Source organism: Streptopelia decaocto, assembly GCF_964273445.1.
Source record: "Streptopelia decaocto genome assembly, contig: HAP1_SCAFFOLD_97, whole genome shotgun sequence".
Lineage (NCBI taxonomy): Eukaryota > Metazoa > Chordata > Aves > Columbiformes > Columbidae > Streptopelia > Streptopelia decaocto.
The window spans coordinates 298759-320209 of record NW_028115158.1 but is presented as its reverse complement, the minus strand read 5'-3'; the positions used below and the strand labels follow the sequence as shown (position 1 = coordinate 320209).

General features: G+C 49.6%; 1 protein-coding gene across 1 annotated transcript; it reads left to right on the top strand.

The window, feature by feature from the left end:
- Window positions 1–6293: 6293 nt before the first annotated feature.
- On the top strand, window positions 6294–7226 carry LOC309452907 (olfactory receptor 14A16-like; the record flags this gene model as incomplete). Its single annotated transcript, XM_082077565.1, has 1 exon — window positions 6294–7226. One exon carries the CDS (start codon window positions 6294–6296, stop codon window positions 7224–7226), a length of 933 nt encoding a protein of 310 aa, XP_081933691.1.
- Between the last annotated feature and the right edge of the window lie 14225 nt (window positions 7227–21451).

Below are 21451 nucleotides of genomic sequence, written 5' to 3'. Positions count from 1 at the left end.
CCGTTTCGCTTGTTTGATTTCGGCGCAAGTTTCACATTCATGAATAACCTGTGAAATAGTGTCCATAGTTAAATCCACCCCTCGATCGCGAGCCCATTTATATGTTGCATCTCTACCTTGATGCCCTGAAGCATCATGGGCCCACCGAGCTAGGAAAAGTTCACCTTTATGTTGCCAATCCAAGTCCACCTCAGCTACTTTAATCTTAGCAGCTTGATCTGCTTGTTGGTTGTTTAGATGTTCCTCGGTGGCTCGACTTTTAGGCACATGAGCATCCACATGCCGAACTCTCACAGGCAGGCTCTCTAGCCGAGCAGCAATGTCTTGCCACAGTGTGGCAGCCCAAATGGGTTTACCTCTGCGCTGCCAGTTGCTTTTCTTCCATTGCTGTAGCCACCCCCACAAGGCATTTGCTACCATCCATGAGTCAGTATAGAGATAAAGTATTGGCCACTTCTCTCATTCAGCAATGTCCAAAGCCAGCTGGATGGCTTTCACTTCTGCAAATTGACTAGATTCACCTTGTCCTTCAGTGGCTTCTGTAACTTGTCGTGTGGGACTCCACACAGCAGCTTTGCACCTTCGATGTTTTCCTACAAGACGACAGGATCCATCTGTGAACAGTGCATACTGCTTATCAGTCTCTGAAAGAGTATTATACGGTGGTGCTTCTTCAGCACGTTTTACTTCCTCCTCATCTGGAGACATCCCAAAGTCTTTACTTTCTGGCCAGTCTGTAATCACTTCTAAGATCCCTGGGCGATTGGGACTTCCAATTCGAGCTCGTTGCGTGATCAATGCAATCCATTTACTCCACGTAACTTCAGTTGCATGATGTGGAGAGGGAACCGTCCCTTTGAACATCCAGCTCAGCACTGGCAGTCGAGGTGCTAGGAGGAGCTGTGCTTCAGTACCGATCACTTCTGAAGCAGCTCGAACTCCTTCATATGCTGCTAGTATCTCTTTTTCAGTTGGAGTATAGTTGGCCTCAGATCCTTTGTATCCTCGACTCCAAAAACCTAAGGGTCGACCTCAGGTTTCTCCTGGTGCTTTCTGCCAGAGGCTCCAGGTAAGTCCATTATCTCCGGCTGTGGTGTAGAGCACATTTTTAACATCTAGTCCAGTCCGAACTGGTCCAAGGGCCACCGCATGAGTTATCTCACGCTTAATTTGTTCAAAGGCTTGTCGTTGTTCAGGGCCCCACTCAAATTGGTTCTTTTTACGAGTCACTCGATAGAGAGGGCTCACAATGTGGCTGTAGTCAGGAATATGCATTCTCCAAAAACCTACAACACCCAAGAAAGTCTGTGTCTCCTTTTTATTAGTAGGTGGAGACATTGCTGCAATTTTGTTGATCACATCCATTGGGATCTGACGACGGCCATCTTGCCATTTTATTCCTAAAAACTGGATCTCTCGTGCAGGTCCCTTGACCTTGCTTCGTTTTATGGCAAAACCAGCATCCAAAAGAATCTGAATTATTCTCTCACCTTTCTCGAAGACTTCTTTCGCTGTGTCGCCCCATACGATGATGTCATCAATATATTGCAGGTGTTCTGGCGCTTTACCTTGCTCCAGCGTGGTCTGGATCAGTCCATGGCAGATGGTAGGACTGTGTTTCCACCCCTGGGGCAAGCGATTCCACGTGTACTGGATGCCTCTCCAGGTGAAAGCAAACTGCGGCCTGCACTCTGCTGCTACAGGAATAGAGAAAAATGCATTAGCAATGTCAATTGTAGCATACCACTTAGCTGCCTTTGACTCCAGTTCAAATTGCAGTTCTAGCATGTCAGGCACAGCAGCACTCAGTGGTGGTGTAACTTCATTCAGGCCACGATAGTCCACAGTTAGTCTCCACTCATCACTAGACTTACGCACTGGCCAGATTGGGCTGTTAAAAGGTGAGCGAGTCTTACTGATCACACCCTGGCTTTCCAATTGACGGATCAACTTCTGGATAGGAATCAAAGAGTCTCGATTGGTGCGATATTGCCGGCGATGCACTGTCGTGGTAGCAATTGGCACCCGCTGATCGTCAACCATCAGCAGTCCTACAACAGAAGGATCATCTGAAAGACCAGGCAAATCAGACAGCTGTTCAATTTTCTCAGTGTCCACAGCTGCTATACCAAATGCCCACCTATACCCTTTTGGGTCCTTAAAATACCCTCTCTTGAGGTAGTCTATGCCAAGGATGCACGGAGCATCTGGACCAGTCACAATAGGATGCTTTTGCCAGTTTTTTCCAGTTAGGCTCATTTCAGCCTCTACAACAGTCAGTTCCTGGGATCCCCCAGTCACTCCAACAATATTGATGGATTGCATTCCTTTATAATTAGAAGGAATTATCGTGCACTGAGCACCAGTGTCCACTAAAGCTTTGTACTCCTGGGGGTGTGTTGTACCAGGCCATCGTATTTGTACAGTCCAATAAACTCTGTTATCCCTTTCCTCCACCTGGTTGGAGGCAGGGCACCTCTAATTTCTGTTTTGCACAGTCTCTGGGTGTGAATTAGAGGTTCCTTCAAGAACATCAGAATCTTTTGTGCTCCTTTTGTAAACTGGAGCAGCCACCTTCCTAGGAGTTTTTCCTTTGATCTCACGTACTCGTGCTTGAAGTTCTGAGGTACGTCTTCCATGCCACTTATTCATGTTTTCTCCCTGCTCATTTAGGAAGAACCACAGTGAACCTCTTTTTGTGGGCTGCCTCTGTCCTCTCTCTCGAGATTGGAAACGCCTTTTCCTAACAGCTGAAACACAGGTTTGTTCAGGTTGTGAATGGTATGTGTCTTCTCTGAGTTCTTTGATTTCTTGCAATAGCTTTTCAAACCAGTCATCAGATTTTTCACACAGTTTCTCCACAGCAGAGACACACGCCTGTAGAGAACCAGCAAGGCTGTCCTCAAAGTTCCAAAGCTGCTCAATCACTTCAGTGATATTTTGTACACCTCCAGCTGACCAGACCATTCCTGCCAATGACTGAGGATATGCAGGTGGTGCGCTTTGTACAAATCTGCGCCACAGAGGTCGTGTACAATTGATTCTATCTGGGTCTGTCCCCTCTTGGCTGTTTGGTCCAAAATAGATGATCTCTCGCACAGCTAATTCTCTCAGGAACTGAATACCTCTCTCCACAGTATTCCATTTCCCTAACTTGGATACACAATCTTCCTTGTAGGGAAATCTTACTTTCATAGCTGCCAGGAGTCGGGTCCAGAGGATAGTGGCATTAGACTCTCTTGAAATTGCCCTATCAATGGTGGAATCTCTTGACAGAGATCCCAGCTGCCTGGCTTCACCACCTTCCAATTCAATTGTTCCTGCCCCATTGTCCCAGCATCGGAGCAGCCAGGTTAAAATATTCTTGCCTTCACGACGACTAAAGTCTTTTCGCAGATCTCTCAGCTCACCTGGAGAAAAGGACCGAGTGGTGGTCACTTCATCTCCTCCCTGTCCTGATGATGATGCCCCTTGGGTTGATGTTGGCCCTGTGCCATCATCTGCTGCACGGGTAGTCTTTCTAGTGACTTTCTTACAACCGGCAACTGATGCTGATATGGGTTTACCATCATTTGATTCACTTCCAGAGTCTGAATGACTGTCACAGTGGTTACTGTGGTTACAGCAGCAACAGTGCCCAGTGTGTGAAGAAAGGGGGGCTGCCTTAGCCTGTGAGGCTGGAGAAGTAACGTTATCAGCAATGTCCTTGGGCTGCGTAGGAGCCGTACCTTCAGCCTGCGAAGCCGCGGTTGGCGGGGGGGCAGTGGCAGCAGCTGCAGCCTTTGCTGCTTTGCTCTTTCTCGAGCGGCCAGGAGAGCTTTTTGCTAAAGCTTCCGAAGACGCATCGCAAATCTCAGGACAACAAAGAGACGCAAACCTCCTGTTGAACGCCATTTCTCTTAACAGAAGCACAAACTGACACACATTCAGCAAACCAGATAACACCATCACAGTTCTATCAAAACTCCAAGGATATTCAAAATTCTCTAAAACATTTGCGAACTCTCCTAGCGAAAAAAAGAAAGTATTGTTAGTCAGCCTTTCTAAAGATTCGCTTGACCAATTAGCAAACACAGAGCCGTTCTGCTCTTTAATCTCTCCTGGAGGCTTTTCAAGGTAAAGCAGAAGCGAGTAGAAATTCATTAGCGGCTGCAGTACAATGAAATAAACCAGTGATAAACCACACAGTATCATCATGATCATTGTCCAGTTCCTTGTTGTTATATAATGAATACTTCGATTTAAAAAGAAAGCCCAACACAGATATGGAATCAGTGAGCACAATGTAGAAAACAACTGATACAACTTATGCCATAACATCTTTAAATCAGTGTAATTCACTTTGCCTTAATAACACTAAATAATGTCCGAAGCAAACAGACGCGCGAGTATCACAACTCTATGAGTTGGCACCGTGCCAAGAAAACTGAAAGGTACGTCAGAGCAGTAGAAAAGCCAAAAAATCTTCAAATTTACCCCTTTCTCATGCCCCACGTTGGGCGCCAATTATCTGTCGAGGGTTAAGATTGCGGGGTGACAATAAAACCCTGGCAGATGTATTGTTAACCTCCTCTCCCCCCCACTTCCCCCTTTTTGTCCCTCCCTCTCCCCTCTTCCCACTAAGGACAGGCGATCGGGAGGGAAAGAAGGACAGAGAGAAGAGAGTTGGAAAAATTAAAGATGTTTTACTAATGCTACTAATAAGAATAGAGAAAATAATACAAAATATACAAAACCAATCTTGAAAGTCTCAGCAACTGCAGAGCCGGCCACCAAAGTCCAGGATTAGACTCTGCAGCCAAGTGGAGCTGGATTCAGTCTCTCACTAGGCCTCAGTTCTCAGGGACAACCAGCGAGATCCTCTCCTAAGGTCGGCCATAAGCAGAAGGGAAAAGGGACGAGATCCTCGTGATCTCCCACTTTTATATGAAGTATTCACGTGAATGGAATGTTATACACAGTTGGTCAGTTTCTTAGTCACTTGTTTCTCGTTGCCCCTCTCGCGAGATGTCCATCCATGCTTATCAATATGTTTGCATTCCATTGCTAGGTTTACCAAAACATGGGTCTGGTTCTCCAGGAAAATGCAGTTAATATGAAGGCTTTAGCTGACAGGCAAAATTCACTGAAACAGAAACTTGTTTTTTAGCAGAACCAGGACACTCACACCCACCCTCACCGCATTTTCCTTCTTGCTCCCCTGCTCTGGGTCACTGCTGTTGGGATTTTGTTCTTGCTGTCAGGCTCTCTGGGGATGGCAGTTTCAGCTGCAGAGTCACAGCCTGATCTTGTGGGTCCTTTCCTGCAGGTGTGTCCATGGGCACAAGTGTCCCAGCTTTGCTCTGACCTGTGGAGTGTGGGCAATGAAGTCTGTAGGGTTGAATCTCCCTGAATGAAATGCCATCATTCGGACACTTGGCTATCTGCATGAGGTTTCCATCCCAGCTGTGAGCTCCCCTCCGGGATGCAAACCCATCCTACAGCATCTTTGTGTTATCTGAAAGTCTCAAGGAGAAGCACAGAAATGGTGTGACAGACAAAATGCTGTTTGGTTTGTGAAATGAGCTACTTGTTCCTTGGGCTAAATGTGGGCTGCTGAGACCTTAGAAAACAGTGAGATGTGTAGTGGTCTGAGGTGGATCCCTCTGCTCTCAGCAGTGTCTGGTGGCTTTTCAGGGTAACATGGGAGTGTGATCACCCTCCATCTCAGAAAGTGCCAGCCCAGGGCAGCTGGAGCAAGACAGAGGGACAGACCAGGTCCCCTCACTCTGCACTAAGCCACAGGCATCCTCTTGCCTTGCAGGACTCACTCTGTTCTCCCTGAGTGCAGCAGAAATGCTGAGGGTTTCTGACACCCAAGAACATTCCCCAGGGTGAGAGGGGAGAAGGAGCTGTAAAAAACCCCAAACCTCTCAAACTGCCTTCTGCCATCTCATTTCCTTATCCCTGGGAGTGCAGATGCTGACAGGTATTTCTGGACCAGGAGCAGCTTCATGTGACAAAGCTGAACCTCAGGACTGTTCCCTGCCCCCCGTTCCCATGACCCCACTGCTGCAGAGCAGGGCTGACTCCTCGGCAGCCAGCGGGCACAGGCCCTGCTCCTCACGGCACCTCCAGCCAGCACCACCCAGGGCTCAGACACCGAGCTGAGGGAAGGTCTCGAAAAGGACAAGGGGGGTGTGGAGCAGGGGGAGGGTGTATGAGAAATGATTTTGACTCTGCTCAGAGAAGCCTCCCCTAACGTCTCACTGTCTTTTCCTTCTGTAACAGTGCCCTATGCTTGGAGGTAGCAAATGTCCAACAGCAGCTCCATCACCCAGTTCCTCCTCCTGCCGTTCACAGACACACGGGAGCTGCAGCTCTTGCACTTCTGGCTCTTCCTGGGCATCTACCTGGCTGCCCTCCTGGGCAACGGCCTCATCATCACCACCATAGCCTGGGACCAGCACCTGCACACCCCCATGTACTTCTTCCTGCTCAACCTCTCCGTCATTGACCTGGGCTACATCTCCACCACTGTCCCTAAGTCCATGGCCAATTGCCTCTGGAACACCAGGGCCATCTCCTACACAGGATGTGCTGCCCAAGTGTTTCTGGTTGTCTTTTTAGCTTCAGCAGAGTATTGGCTCCTCACCATCATGTCCTACGACCGCTACGTTGCCATCTGCAAACCCCTGCACTACGGGACCCTCCTGGGCAGCAGAGCTTGTGTCCACATGGCAGCAGCTGCCTGGGCCACTGTGTTCCTCTATTCTCTGCTGCACACGGCCAATACATTTTCACTGCCCCTGTGCAAGGGCAATGCCCTGGGCCAGTTCTTCTGTGAAATCCCCCAGATCCTCAAGCTCTCCTGCTCAGACACCTACCTCAGGGAAGTTTGGTTTCTGGTGGTTTCTTTCTTAGTAGTCTTCAGCTGTTTTGTTTTCATTTTTTTCTCCTATGTACAGATCTTGAGGGCCGTGCTGAGGATCCCCTCTGAGCAGGGACGGCACAAAGCCTTTTCCACCTGCCTCCCTCACCTGGCCGTGGTCTCCCTGTTCCTCAGCACTGTCATGTTTGCCTGTCTGAAGCCCCCGTCCATCTCCTCCCCATGGCTGGACCTGGTGGTGTCTGTTCTGTATTCAGTGGTGCCTCCAGCAGTGAACCCCCTCATCTACAGCATGAGGAGCCAGGAGATCAAGGATTCAGTGTGGCAACTAATGAATGGCTGTTTTATGAAGCAATAAACTGCCCAGAATCTTCTGCATAGCATACATAATGTAAATCATTTTCTCACTGAGTGGTTGTGCCCATGTCCACTGGACACCCTAGAGAACCTGCTGCAGGTCAATCATCATGGACCAGCCCCTCAGAACCACCATTTCCAGCATTGGCTTTTCACTTCAGCTTGAAGAGGTTCTTTGACCCTCCCTGGCATCACAACTATTGAGTAGGTCAGATGTGGATGTTTGCATTGTGTAGACAAGATGTAAACAAACGCACGAAGTGCTTCTGAGGTGATGAACCCAAGTGAGCAGAAACACCATCAGCTATTCCTTGGGGTTCCATGAAGGTCAGTGGGACAGACAGCATCTTGATGTGACTTCATGTTGAGAGTAACATCCTTTAGGGAACCACCTGAATGTAGCACTGGGATGTGCTTCCTGGAACTGAAGTTCCCATGTCCATTCTTTATGCCATGGGGCATCTCATGTAAGTGCAGAGAAGGGTGACAAATGGCAGGGCTGAGGTGCCTCCCAGCCTCCTGGAGTGGCAGGAGGAGGTCAGAGAGACACAGTGACTCCTGCACCTGTGTGTACAAGGGAAACACTCTGTCTCTCAACATCCATGGGTGCATAAGGAGTCCATGGTGAGGTTACTTTTCTCCGGTCAGGCTAAAGACCACAAGAAGTCTGACGGGCTGGGGTCCCTGCCTGCAGAGCAGTTTCTGAGATAGTCAAGCTTTCCATGGTAGTGGGAAGAGGCTGGAGAGAGGAGAAAAATAATAACTGAAAAGGACAACTTGGGAGGTGCATTCTGGATATCAGGAGGAAGAAACGTCAGTGGAAGGGCAGTGCTGCGGTGCAGGAGGTCACCCAGAGGCAGTCGGGATCAGCCCGTGGCTTTGTGTCTCAACAAACAGCCAGTGAGGGTGCAGTGAATGAGGCACGGACTCTCGGGAAGGTGCAATGAGACACATTTATTACAAATTCAGGCTTGCATTTATACTTGCTATGATTCTTGCTCAAGCATTTGCTGATTTGCAAAGTGAGTCATTACATAAACGATATATTTTGTGTTCCCACCAAAGTTACTGCCATAAACACAGGTTTTGTCTGTCATAAGCTATCCCTCTGTCCTTGATGTATCAATCCTGTATCAGCCCCTCTGTTCTTGATGTATCTGCAGCATACGGTACTTGCTGCTTGTATTTTTCCACTAGTGCTCATTCTCACACTGTCGACTCTCGCAGTTTCTCACAGGCCCGATCTTAGCACACTGCCACATCTCCCCTGCGTGTTTAATAAGTGCATAGCCATAGCAGTATGTAATTGCATAGCTATTACCTGATTAAACCTTTTTTCAATCATTTGTTGTAACTAGATGTCTCTTTAAGACCATTTAAAAACCCAGTTGGAGATTCCTTACAATCCTGTTTAATCTCAGAAAGTTTTAGCATATTTATAGCTTTAGGTATAGTGTGTCTAATCCTGTATAAAATCCGCTGTCAATAACAATTCAGCCTGTTGCTAGATTTAAGAATGTTATGATTCCACCCTGGATCAACCAAGGGACAATTTTGATCTAAGTTCCCTGTATATTCCCTGACAATATCTGCCCTATACAATAGTGTTTCAATCTCTTTCCCTGATTATCCTGTTCAAGGGTCAAAACAAACAGATCTGAAGGGGATAAATATAATGCCTATGTATCCTTATTTATTGTGTAATATACATTATGCAATAGGCAATATATGATTTAAAATACACTTCTTATGATATATTACATATAAGGCATTACTATACTACACATCACAAAGTATACCCACCTAGATCTGTGCAGCATATTCATATTATTTACAGTGGCCTCCATTGATTAGAAAATTCAAACAGATTCTCCCTGGTTGCTGTTCCCCAGGGAGTCAAACAATCTCTTTCCAACGTCACAAAATACAACCCGGGACGGGGAGGGGATTCCTTCCGAATCCCTCCTATCGATTACCCACTACCTATTTCACGATCACAATAACAGACGATTGGTGAACTGTAAGTATTGGACTGGAAAATCACCAAAGACACAAGTAACAACAGCAACAAATCACTAAAGACGCAAACAACTATACAATTACTAATGCATGAACAACAAAGTCACTAAAGGTACCTTTATCAAATTACTGTTTTCTTGTTTTTCTCTTTTATTTAGTGTTTTATCATTTTTCTCTTATTTCCTTACTTTTCTTTTTATTTTTTTTTCTTTTCTTTTTCCATTTTTTAAAGTTACCCAAGTTACCAAAGCTTCCAAAATGCAAAGGCCCAATGCACTGGTATCCCTCCGAAAGACAGACAAGTTCCACATGTGTCACTTGGGTCACCCAAGTATCAATAACCAAAATGCAAAGACTCAATGCGCTGGCAATAAAACCACGATAGCTACTCACTCCCCCCCTTCCCTCGAAAGGGAAAGGAGAAACTTGCATTGAGATAAACACAGTTTAATAAAATAACAAAATACTAATACACTACTAGTAAATATATATATAATATAGCGATAAAAGCTACACAGTGCAATTCCTCACAAACTCTGTCTGCACACAACCAGTCCCAGGAAGCAGCACCCTGGTCCCAACAGCTGATCCCAAAGAGAGAAAAAACGCAGAAAAGCGCAGAGACCTCTCCAAAATGGCAAAAGGCCAAATCAAACGTCCTGAACTGAACTCCCCTGGCTCCCATAAAAAAACTAAGGAAGAACTCACAAGAAAAATAAAAGAGCCCAAGAGCAAGAACGCCCGAGAGAGAGAGGCTGGAAGATCCCAACTCTCCTAAAGATGAAGCGTGAGGCTAATGGGATGGAACACTCTCATTGGTCAGCCTGGATGTCAGTCAAGCTCTGCCCCGTCCCTCCCCACTTCCTCGATGCTGCACACCTGTGGGCAGAGCACTCAGAGTGTCCTTGGCTCTCAGACCAGAGCAATTACAAAGATCAACTCTGTGCTGGGCTGTTATCTCTTGTTCTCAAACTAAATCCAAATAATGACCATGCTTATATGAAAAATGAAGGTTTCTAACTGCATGAGGAAAATCCTTTTCAGTCAAATCAGCACAGACCTGAAGCTCTCCCATGCCAGACCAACAAAGCTAGAGAAGTACTAAAGAAATTATTGAAGGGAAACAGTCTCAGCACAGCAGCTCTGCCAGGGAGCACCAGCCTTGTCCTTTCCAGAGCTGTTCTCCTTCCACTTCCCCACTCTCCTGTGAGCCCTTGTGTTGGTGTAAGATCTGAGCACTCCTGACCCTTGGTTACAGTCCTGCTGTGTGTCAGTCCTGTGACCACAGGCAGGGACAGGCAATGGGCACTTCTGTGACAGAGCTGCCTCCAGAACAGCATCTCCATCAGCAAGGGAATCTCCTTAGCACAGTGCTTGAAGGCTTAAGTCTTTGTCCAGAGTTGCTCTCAAGAATATGCCTAAGGAATAGACTCTCAAAAGGCTTTGTTTTCTGTGTTTTCTGTGGGCTCAGTGGGATGAGATCAGGGTCCCAGTTTGGCTTTCAAGGGACTTAGAGCTGGTGGTTCAGGTTTGGGTTGTTGGTGGCCAGCACCCAGGCAGATGGTGGATAAGGCAGGGCAGCTCTGAGAACCCTCTATGGCCACCTCAGAGCTCGTGTGGGAGGCCGTCACAGTGACAGTGACCAACATCAGCTGGGTCTGTCTCTCAACCTGACCACTATGTCCCTGCAGAGTCACCACAGCCTGGGCATCACAGCTCACTCACTGCACAGAGCAAAAGCCCCAGCTCGGGGGCTGTGGGGAATGTGGGAACAGGGTGCAGGAACAGCTGGCCAGGCCAGTGCAGATGCGCTCTCCTTGGGGAAAGGCTCTGTGGGGAGATGGGATGTCCCAGGAGAAGATCAGGGCACCATGTGTGTGCAGACACGGAAAGAGAAACCCTTTTCTGCCGTGGGTGCCAGTTTGGGTCAGGCTGCCCTGTCCATGGGGCAGCAGGAGCTGCCTGAAGAGCCCCAGGGCCAGGACTCGGTGCTGTCCTGGGGAGCGGGGCTGGCACAGGGTGCTGAAGGCTGCCGGGCATCGGGACATCCTGAGCATGGCAGCCAGAGAGACACTGTCACTGACCTGTTTCTTCCATCTCACTCTACAGGGCCTGCCCAGACTGGGCTTTCCTGCTGGGCTGGGCTGGGCTTGAGTGGGAGCAGGATGTGGGGAGAGCTGGGGAGGAGCTGGGCTGGAAAATGCCCCAGAGAGGAAACCACCCGTGAAAAAATGAAGTGAGTGTGCATGGTGGGGGCACACAGCAATGTTCTCACACAGCCAGGCCTCCTGGGAGAGACATGAAAGACCAGCAGAGCAGGGTCTGGTCTGTCCCCACGCTCCTGGACAACATGGAGCACCTACTCCAGGACAATTGTCACAGACCAGCCCCTTGCAACCACCTTGTAGGTCATTGTCCTCTCACCACAGCTGAGAGAGATTGTTCTTCCCTCCATGGAAGGACACCAAGTGACTAGATCAGAAGTCCAAATTTTCAATGAGGCAAGATGTGAGCATGCACATTGTGAGATGGGGGAGATGAACCTGAATGACCATAAATGCCATCAGTTATTGCTGTGGAGGCCATGGAGGCTTGTGGGACAGTGTATCGAGGTCACTTCATGTTGAGAGTAACTTCCTCAAGAAACCACTTGAATGGAAGAGTCATGCACTGGATGATCTGTCTCCAGAAGGCACCTGCGCCTTGGCTATGGGGATTTCTATTCTCATAATTTCATTCTTGCCCTAGACAGAGTTCTGTGACCTCAATGGAGTTGATAACTTCTGCGATTTTGCCACGTTGCTGGAGACTTCCTGCAGTAATACTGTGGCACTCATGTTTTCATAATCTGCATTTTAGAGCCAGTTTTCCTCTTCCCATTCACATGGGCATCCTGTGAATGCATTGCTGCTCTTCACCCCAGTGCAGACAGGCAGAAGACCTTCTCCACCTGGCCCTCTCACCTCACCAGTGCCACTATTTTCTACAGCACTCTCATGCTTGACTGCATGATGCCAGAACAGCACTCCTGAGACAGTTTGACAAAGCCTTTGTACTACACCATCCTCACATCCCTGCTCAACCTGCAGCCCAAGAACCAGAAAGGTTGAGCAGAAGTGAAGCACTGAGAAAAAATGTCAGGAAAGCTTTGAGGTTCACACAGAGACCATCAGAGTTGTTGACCTCCTGTTGTGTTCTGAACAGGCCCAGAAGACCTGGATGGCATTTGCTGTGTTCCAGAAACTCACCTGCAAGGACAGGATATAGAGAAAGCCTTTGGTGTGGGAAGGGGCAGAGAGTTGCTGGTGGAGCTGGCTTGGTGTCTCTGTGACACATCTCTCAAACACCCCAGAAAAGTTGTGGCTATCAGGGAGGTTCCATGGTTCTCTGAGAAATAAAATCACAGTATCACAGTATCACAGTATGTTTGGGATTGGAAGGGACCTCAAAAGATCATCTAGTCCAATCCCCCTGCTGGAGCAGGAACGCCTAGGTCAGGTCGCACAGGAACATGTCCAGGCAGGTTTTGAATGTCTCCAGAGAAGGAGACTCCACAACCTCCCTAGGCAGCCTGTTCCAGTGCTCTGTCACCCTTACTGAGAAGAAGTTTTTTCTCAAATTTAAGTGGAACCTCTTGTGTTCCAGCTTGATCCCATTACCCCTTGTCCTATCATTGTTTGGCACTGAGAAGAGCCTGGCTCCATCCTCGTGGCACTCACCCTTTATATATTTATAAACATTAATAAGGTCACCCCTCAGTCTCCTCTTCTCCAAACTAAAGAGACCCAGCTCCCTCAGCCTTTCTTCATAAGGGAGGTGCTCCACTCCCTTAATCATCTTCGTTGCCCTACGCTGGACCCTCTCCAGCAGTTCCCTGTCCTTCTTGAACTGAGGGGCCCAGAACTGGACACAATATTCCAGATGTGGTCTCACCAGGGCGGAGTAGAGGGGAAGGAGGACCTCTCTCGATCTACTAACCACCCCCCTTGTAATCCACCCCAGGATGCCATTGGCCTTCCTGGCCACAAGGGCACAGTGCTGGCTCATGGTCATCCTGTTGTCCACCAGGACCCCCAGGTCCCTTTCCCCTACACTGCTCTCTAATATGTAATTTCCCAACCTATACTGGAACCTGGGGTTGTTCCTGCCAAGATGCAGGACTCTACACTTGCCCTTGTTAAATTTCATTAGGTTATTCCCCGCCCAACTCTCCAGCTTGTCCAGGTCTCGCTGGATGGCAGCACAGCCTTCTGGCATGTCAGCCACTCCTCCCAGCTTGGTGTCATCAGCAAACTTGCTGATAGTACACTCTATTCCCTCGTCTAAATCGTTAATGAATATATTGAATCATATTGGCCCTAGTACTGACCCCTGAGGCACTCCACTAGATACTGGCCTCCAACTAGACTCCGCACCATTGACTACCACTCTCTGGCTTCTCTCCTTAAGCCAGTTTGCAACCCACCTCACTACTCTATTGTCTAGACCACACCTCCTCAACTTAGCTGTGAGGATGCTGTGGGAGACTGTGTCAAAGGCTTTACTGAAGTCAAGGTAGACCACATCCACCACTCTGCCATCATCCATCCACCTTGTTACATTCTCATAAAAGGCTATGAGGTTGGTCAAGCATGACTTACCCTTGGTAAAGCCATGCTGCCTGCCCCTAATAACCTTCTTATCCTTGATATGCCTTGAGATGGCACCAAGGATAAGCTGTTCCATTACTTTCCCAGGGACAGAGGTGAGGCTGACCGGTCTATAATTACCCGGGTCCTCCTTCTTGCCCTTTTTGAAGACTGCAGTGACATTTGCTTTCCTCCAATCCTTGGGCACCTCTCCCGTTTCCCAAGACTTCGCAAAGATGATGGAGACCGGTCCAGCAATGACTTCAGCCAGCTCCCTCAGCACCCGCGGATGCATCCCATCTGGACCCATGGATTTATGGATGTCCAGACTATTTAATTGTTCCCTAACCCAGTCCTCATCAACTAAAGCAAACTCCTCCATTGACCTGGCTTCATCCGGGGTCTCAGGGGTACAGGGCTCCCCAGGGCAGCTTCCGGCAGAGTAGACAGAGACAAAGAAGGCATTCAGTAATTCTGCCTTCTCTGTATCTTCTGCCACCAGGGCACCCACCCCATTCGTCAGTGGGCCTACATTGCCTCTGGTATGTGTTTTATCTGCTATGTATTTGAAAAAGTTCTTTTTGCTGTCCTTGACCCCTCTCGCCAGCTGTAATTCTAAGGAGGCCTTGGCTATCCTAGCTGCCTTCCTACATCCTCTAACAGCAGCCTTATATTCCTCCCAAGTGGCCAGCCCCTGCTTCCATGACCTGTAAACTCTCCTCTTCTGCTTGAGCATACCCAACAGATCCCTATTCAACCACGCAGGCCTCCTGGCTCCCTTCCTTGACTTCCTACGTGTGGGGATGCTCTGATCCTGAGCGTGGAAGAAGCAATCTCTGAATGCAATCCAGCTATCTTGGGCCCCTTTTCCTTCAAGCAGTCTTGCCCATGGGATTTCCCCCAGCAGTTGCTTGAAAAGGCCCAAGTTAGCCCTGCTAAAGTCCAGGGTTGCAATTCTACTTGCTATTCTGTTCCTGCCACACAAGATGCTGAACTCCACCATCTCGTGGTCACTGCAACCCAGGCAGCCCTCAACCTTTACTGCTTCGACCAGAGCCTCCTTGTTAGTGAGGATGAGATCCAGCAGTGCACCTCTCCTAGTCGGCTCCTCCACCATCTGCATGAGGAAGTTCTCATCAATGCACTGGAGGAACCTACTGGACTGTGGCTGGCTGGCTGAATGATCCTTCCAGCAAACATCAGGGAAGTTAAAATCACCCACAACAACCAGGGCCTGTGACTGTGAGGCCACTCTCAGCTGCCCATAGAAGGCCTCATCAACTTCCTCAGCCTGATCTGGTGGCCTGTAACAGACGCCCATAACAGTGTCAGCCCTGCCAGCCTGCCTCTTGATCCTGAACCATACACTCTCAACTCGCTCATCATCCACTCCTGGGCAGAATTTAGTACATTGTAGTTGCTCTCTCACATAGAGAGCAACTCCACCACCACGCCTGGCTGGCCTGTCTTTCCTGAAAAGGGCATAGCCATCCATGACCACATTCCAGTCATGTGAACTGTCCCACCATGTTTCTGTAATTGCCACCAGATCATAATCTCCCGACCGAACATGGGATTCTAACTCCTCCTGCTTATTCCCCATGCTGCGCGCATTCATGTACAGGCATTTCAGGGAGCGAGCAGAGCACACCCATTTCTCCGTAGGGGCATAGGAGGCCACTGGTCCTCATCGGTTTTAGAATGCTGCTGCACTGGGACAAGCCCAGCTACAACCCCATCCCCCTTCGAGCCTAGTTTGAAGCTTTCCAAATGAGCCCAGCTAATTCCTGCCCCAGCATCCTTTTGCCCCTATGAGATAAACCTTTCCGGCGTGACACTGTCCAGACTGGTGTCTTATAAAACCAACCATTATCAAAAAATCCAAAGCCCTGCCTGTAGCACCACTCTTGGAGCCAACCATTTAGAGACTGAATTTTCCTATTCCATCCCACATCGTCACTTGAAAATGGAAGGAGTGAAGAGAAGATCACTTGAGCCCCTGAGTCTTTCACCATCCTTCCCAAGACCTTGAAATCGTTCTTCATTCCCCTCAGACTACGGGAAGCAGCTTCCTCCCCAGAGGCAGTCTTAAGTTGTGAAGTCAACGGCCTCTTCCTATGTGATCTTGTAGGCAGGCTTGGCACCACCTCCTCAACTACCTCTTCTTCAAGACCCAGGGCCTCAAACCTATTATGGAGGGGCACCTGGGGAGACGAAGCAGGCAGGGAGGGGGGCTGCCCATGACGCCGAACCGGAATACGCTTCCAACCCTCGTCATCTTTTCGGTCCCCTACCTCTGCCCGAGAGCAACAAGGGTGGGGCCGTCTCAGGACTTCCGCCTCTGTCCGAGAGGGCAGGAGGTCCATCTCCTTTTGGGGGGTACCTCCCTGGGACCTTTCCGACTGGCACATCAGGGTGTTACACCACCAGTCAATCTCCCTTTCGCACTCCTTGATGGTCCTCAGCGTCTCAACCTCCTCTTTAAGTTTCACAACCATGTCGAGCAGGTCTTGCACCTGCTCACACCTCACACAGGTGGAGTGCTGGCCTCCCTCCCTGGCAGCAGCAGCCTCTGGCAGTCCCTGCAGACGGAGACCTGAACAGCCACCGTTCGGGACAGAACCTCAGTCTGCGTAGCCACAGTCTGTTAGAGACAAGCTCTCCTCCTGGAGGCGACCATGGTCGTCAGTAGTCTGGGATGCTGGCAATAAGTTAAAGGGGCTGACAAGCAACAAGTGCTCTCTGCACCCTGCTGCACAAGCTACCACAGCCACTGCTGCAGCACAGTGCGGGTGGGACTCACCCGCTACACAAGCTGGTTGCTCCTCCCTGTACCTGGTGACTAGTCCCTGCCCTCCCAAAGGCTTTTTCAAGGCAAGGGGAGGGGGTGTCACAGTCACTGTGGGAACGCCCCCCGCCACATCAGCCTCTCTCTCGCAATGGCTGCCGGGGCTGTGGGGATCGGGACCCGCCGGGAATCACGCTGACCCTGTATGTTTCCCTCTGAGCTTCCTAATATTGGCTGAACCTCATGGTTGGCTGAACCCTGCCGGCTCCGGCTCTCGCTGGGCTGGCTCTGATCAGCTGACTGATGACAGCACGTGACAGCAGGGACAGCAGGCAGTGGCAGGCCCGGGGCTGACAGGCTCCCCCTCCCCTAGGGGGCGCTCGGCTGCCACACCCAGCTGACACAGAACCTTGGTCACAATGCCCGCTACCGTGGCGAGGATGCGGTGACTCTGCAGGTGACAGGGACACTGCAGGACTTGGTGTCAGCTCAGCAATTTCTCAGTTCCCCAAAGAAGCTGAATTCTGCAAATTGCTGCCTTTGCTGTTGAAATGATGTCATCAGGTGGCTGTTTTGGTGTGATAATCTGAAGACCAGAGCAGAAATGGTGAAATATTCCCATGATATGCATGATCCCTGCACCAAACCACCATGACTCAGCCTAAGGAGATCTGCAGCTTATTTTTTTGTACTGCCAGCAGATTGTGGAAGTACAGTAGAAGAACCATCCTTACAGAGAGATCTTTGGATTTTAGGCTTAGTCTAAGTGTCTCAAGTAGCTGGGGTTTTGGTTTGGGCCTAATCCATAACATCTGATGGCTCTGTGTAATATTCCCATCAGTGTCTGTATCACAAATCGCCCTGGACAGTGAGTGTGTCTAAAACCCCATTGGACAGTGTGTGTGTCACAAACCCCCCTGGACAGCGTGTATGTCACAACCCCATTGGACAGTGTGTGTGTCACAAACGGCCCTGGACAGCGTGTGTGTCACAAACCACATTGGACAGTGTGTGTGTCACAAACAGCCCTGGACAGTGTGTGTGTCAAAAAACCCATTGGACAGTGTGTGTGTCACAACCCCCCCTGTACAGTGTGCGTGTCACAAACCCCATTGGACATTTTGTGTGTCACAAACCCCTTTGGACAGTGTGTGTGTCACAAAAAACCCTGGGCAGCGTGTGTGTCACAAACCCCCCGGAACAGTGTGTGTGTCACAAACACCCCTAGACAGCGTGTGTATCAGAAACTGCATTGGACAGCGTGTGTGTCACAAACCCCTTTGGACAGCGTGTGTGTCAGAGCCCCCCTGGACAGCCTGTGTGTCACAAACCCCATTGGACAGTGTGTGTGTCAGAAACCCCCCTGGACAGCGTGTGTACAACAAACCCCATTGGACAGTGTGTGTGTCACAAACCCACTGAACAGCGTGTGTGTCACAACCCCATTGGAAAGTGTGTGTGTCACAAACCCCTTTGGAAAGCGTGTTTGTCACAAACCACATTGGACAGGGTGTGTGTCACAAACTCCCCTGGACAGCATGTGTGTCACAAACCCCATTAAACACCGTGAGTGTCAAAATATCCCCTGGAAAGTGTGCATGTGACAAACCCAATTGGACAGTGTGTGTGTCGCTAACACCTTTGGACTGCGTGTGTGTCACAAACCCTATTACACAGTGTGTGTCTCTCAAAGCCCATTGGACAGTGTGTGTGCACAAACCCCTCCGGAGAGTGTTTGTGTGACAAACCCCCCTGGACAGCGTGTGTATCCGAAACCCAATTGGACAGTGTGTGTATAACAAACCCCATTGGACAGTGTGTGTCACAAACCCCATTGGACATCGTGTGTGTCACAAACCCCGTTGGACAGTTTGTGTGTCAAAAACCCCATTAGACAGCCTGTGTGTCACAAACCCCCCTGGACAGTGTGTGTGTAACAAATCCCATTAGACAGCGTGTGTGTCACAAAGCCCATTGGAGACATTGTGTGTAACAAACCCCATTGGACAGTGTGTGTGTCACAAACCCCTCTGGACAGCATGTGTGTCACAAAGCTCATTGGGCAGTGTGTGTGTCACAAACCGCGCTGGACAGCGGGTGTGTGGCAAGGTCACAAACCCCATTGGACAGTGTGGGTGTCAAAAACCCACATGGACAGCGTGCGTGTCACAAAACCCATTGGACAGCATGTGTGTCAGAAACCCGATTGGACAGTGTGTGTGTCACAAACCCCTCTGGACAGCGTGCGTGTTCACAAAGCCCATTGGCCAGCGTGAGTGTAACAAACACCCCTTGACAGCCTGTTTGTCACAAACCCCCCTGGACAGCCTGTGTGTCACAAACCCCATTGTACAGTGTGCGTGTCACAAACCCCCCTGGACAGTGTGTGTTTCACAAAGCCCATTGGACAGTGTGTGTGTCACAAACCCCCCTGGACAGTGTGTGTGTCACAAACCCCATTGGACAGTGTGTGTGTCACAAATCCCGTTTGGACAGTGTGTGTGTCAGAATCCCCATTGGACAGCATGTGTGTCAGAATCCCCATTGGACAGCATGTGTGTCACAAACCCCCCTGAACAGCGTGTGTGTCACAAACCGCTTTGGACAGTGTGTGTGTCACAAACCCCATTGGACAGTGTATGTGTCACAAACCCCATTGGACACCGTGTGTGTCACAATCCCTCCTGGACAGTGTGTGATTCACAAACCCCATTGTACAGTGTGCGTGTCACCAACCCCCCTGGACAGTGTGTGTTTCACAAAGCCCATTGGACAGAGTGTGTGTCACAAACCCCCCTGGACAGTGTGTGTGTCACAAACCCCATTGGACAGTGTGTGTGTCACAAAACCCATTGGACAGCGTGTGTGTCAAAAACCCACCGGGACAGCGTGTGTGTCACAAACCCCAATGGACAGTGTGTGTGTCACAAACCCACATGGACAGTGTGTGTGTCACAAACCCCATTGGACAGTGTGTGTGTCACAACCCCCCCTGGACAGCGTTTGTGTCACAAACCCCCCTTTGACAGCATGTGTTTTACAAACCCCATTGGACAGTGTGTGTGTCACAAACACCCCTGGACAGCATGTGTGTCACAAACCCCATTGGACAGTGTGTGTGTCACAAACCCTCCTGGACAGTGTGTGATTCACAAACCCCCCTGGACAGTGTGTGTGTCACAAATGCCCCAATGGACAGTGTGTGTGTCACAAAACCCATTGGACAACGTGTGTGTCACAGACCCCATTGGACTCCGTGTGTGTCACAACTCCTATTACACAGCGTGTGTGTCACAAACCCCGCTGGACATTGTGTGTGTCAGAATCCCTATTGGACAGTGTGTGTGTCACGAACCCCTTTAGACATCGTGTTTGTCACAAAACCCATTGGACACCGCTTATGTGACACAAACCCCATTGGACAGTGTGTGTGTCACAACCCCCCCTGGACAGTGTTTGTGTCACAAACCCCACTGGACAGCGTGTGTGTCACACTGAAAGAACCCCCATTGGACAGTTTGTGTGTCAGAACCCCCCCTGGGCAGCGTGTGTATCAGAAACTACATTGAAAGGCATGTGTGTCACAGACCCCCCTGGACAGTGTGTGTGTCACAAACCCACCTGGAGAGCATGTGTGTCACAAATCCCATTGGACAGTATGTGTGTCACAAACCCCATTGGAGAGTGTGTGTGGCACAAACCCCCTGACTGTGTGTGTGTCACAAACCCAATTGGACATTGCATATGTCACAAACCCCAGTGGACACCGTGTGTGCCACAAACCGCCCTGGACAGCGTATGTGTCACAAACCCCACTGGACAGCGTGTGTGCCACAAACCCTCCTGGACAGTGTGTGATTCACAGACCCCATTGGACAGTGTGTTTTTCACAACCTCCCCCTTGACATTGTGTGTGTCACAAACCCCATTGGACAGGGTGTGTGTCACAAACCCTATTGGACACCATGTGTGTCACAAACCCCATTGGAGAGTTTGTGTGTCAGAATCCCTCCTGGACAGTGTGTGTGTCAAAAACCCCCTGGACAGCGTGTGTGTCACAAACCGTATTGGACAGTGTGTGTATCCAAACCCCATTGGACAGAGTGTGTGTCACAAACCCCACTCGACAGTGTGTGTGTCACAAACCCCATGGGACAGTGTGTGTGTCAGAAACCCTATAAGAAAGTGTGTGTGTCAGAAACCCCCCTGGACAGCGTGTGTGTCACAAACCCCAATGGACAGTGTGTGTGTCAAAAACCCACATGGACAATGTGTGTGTCACAAACCCCATTGGACAGCGTGTGTGTCACAAACTCCCCTGGACAGCGTGTGTGTCACAAACTCCCCTGGACAGCGTGTGTGTCACAATCCCCTTTGGAAAGTGTGTGTGTCACAAACCCCATTGGACAGGGTGGCTGTCACAAACCTCATTGGACAGCATGTGTTTCACAACACCACCCGGACAGCGTGTGTGTCACAATCCGCATTGGATAGTATGTGTGTCACAAACCCCATTTGACACCGTGTGTGTCACAAACCCCGTTGGATAGTCTGTGTGTCAAAAACCCAATTGGACAGCATGTGTGTCACAAACCCACCTGGACAGCATGTGTGTTACAAACCCCCCTGTACAGTGTGAGTGTCACAAACCCACCTGGACAGTGTGTGTGTCACAAACCCCGTTGGACAGCGTGTGTGTCACAAACTCCATTGTACAGGGTCTGTGTCACAAACCCCATTGGATAGCGTGTGTGTCACAACCCCCACTGGACAGCATGTGTTTTACAAACC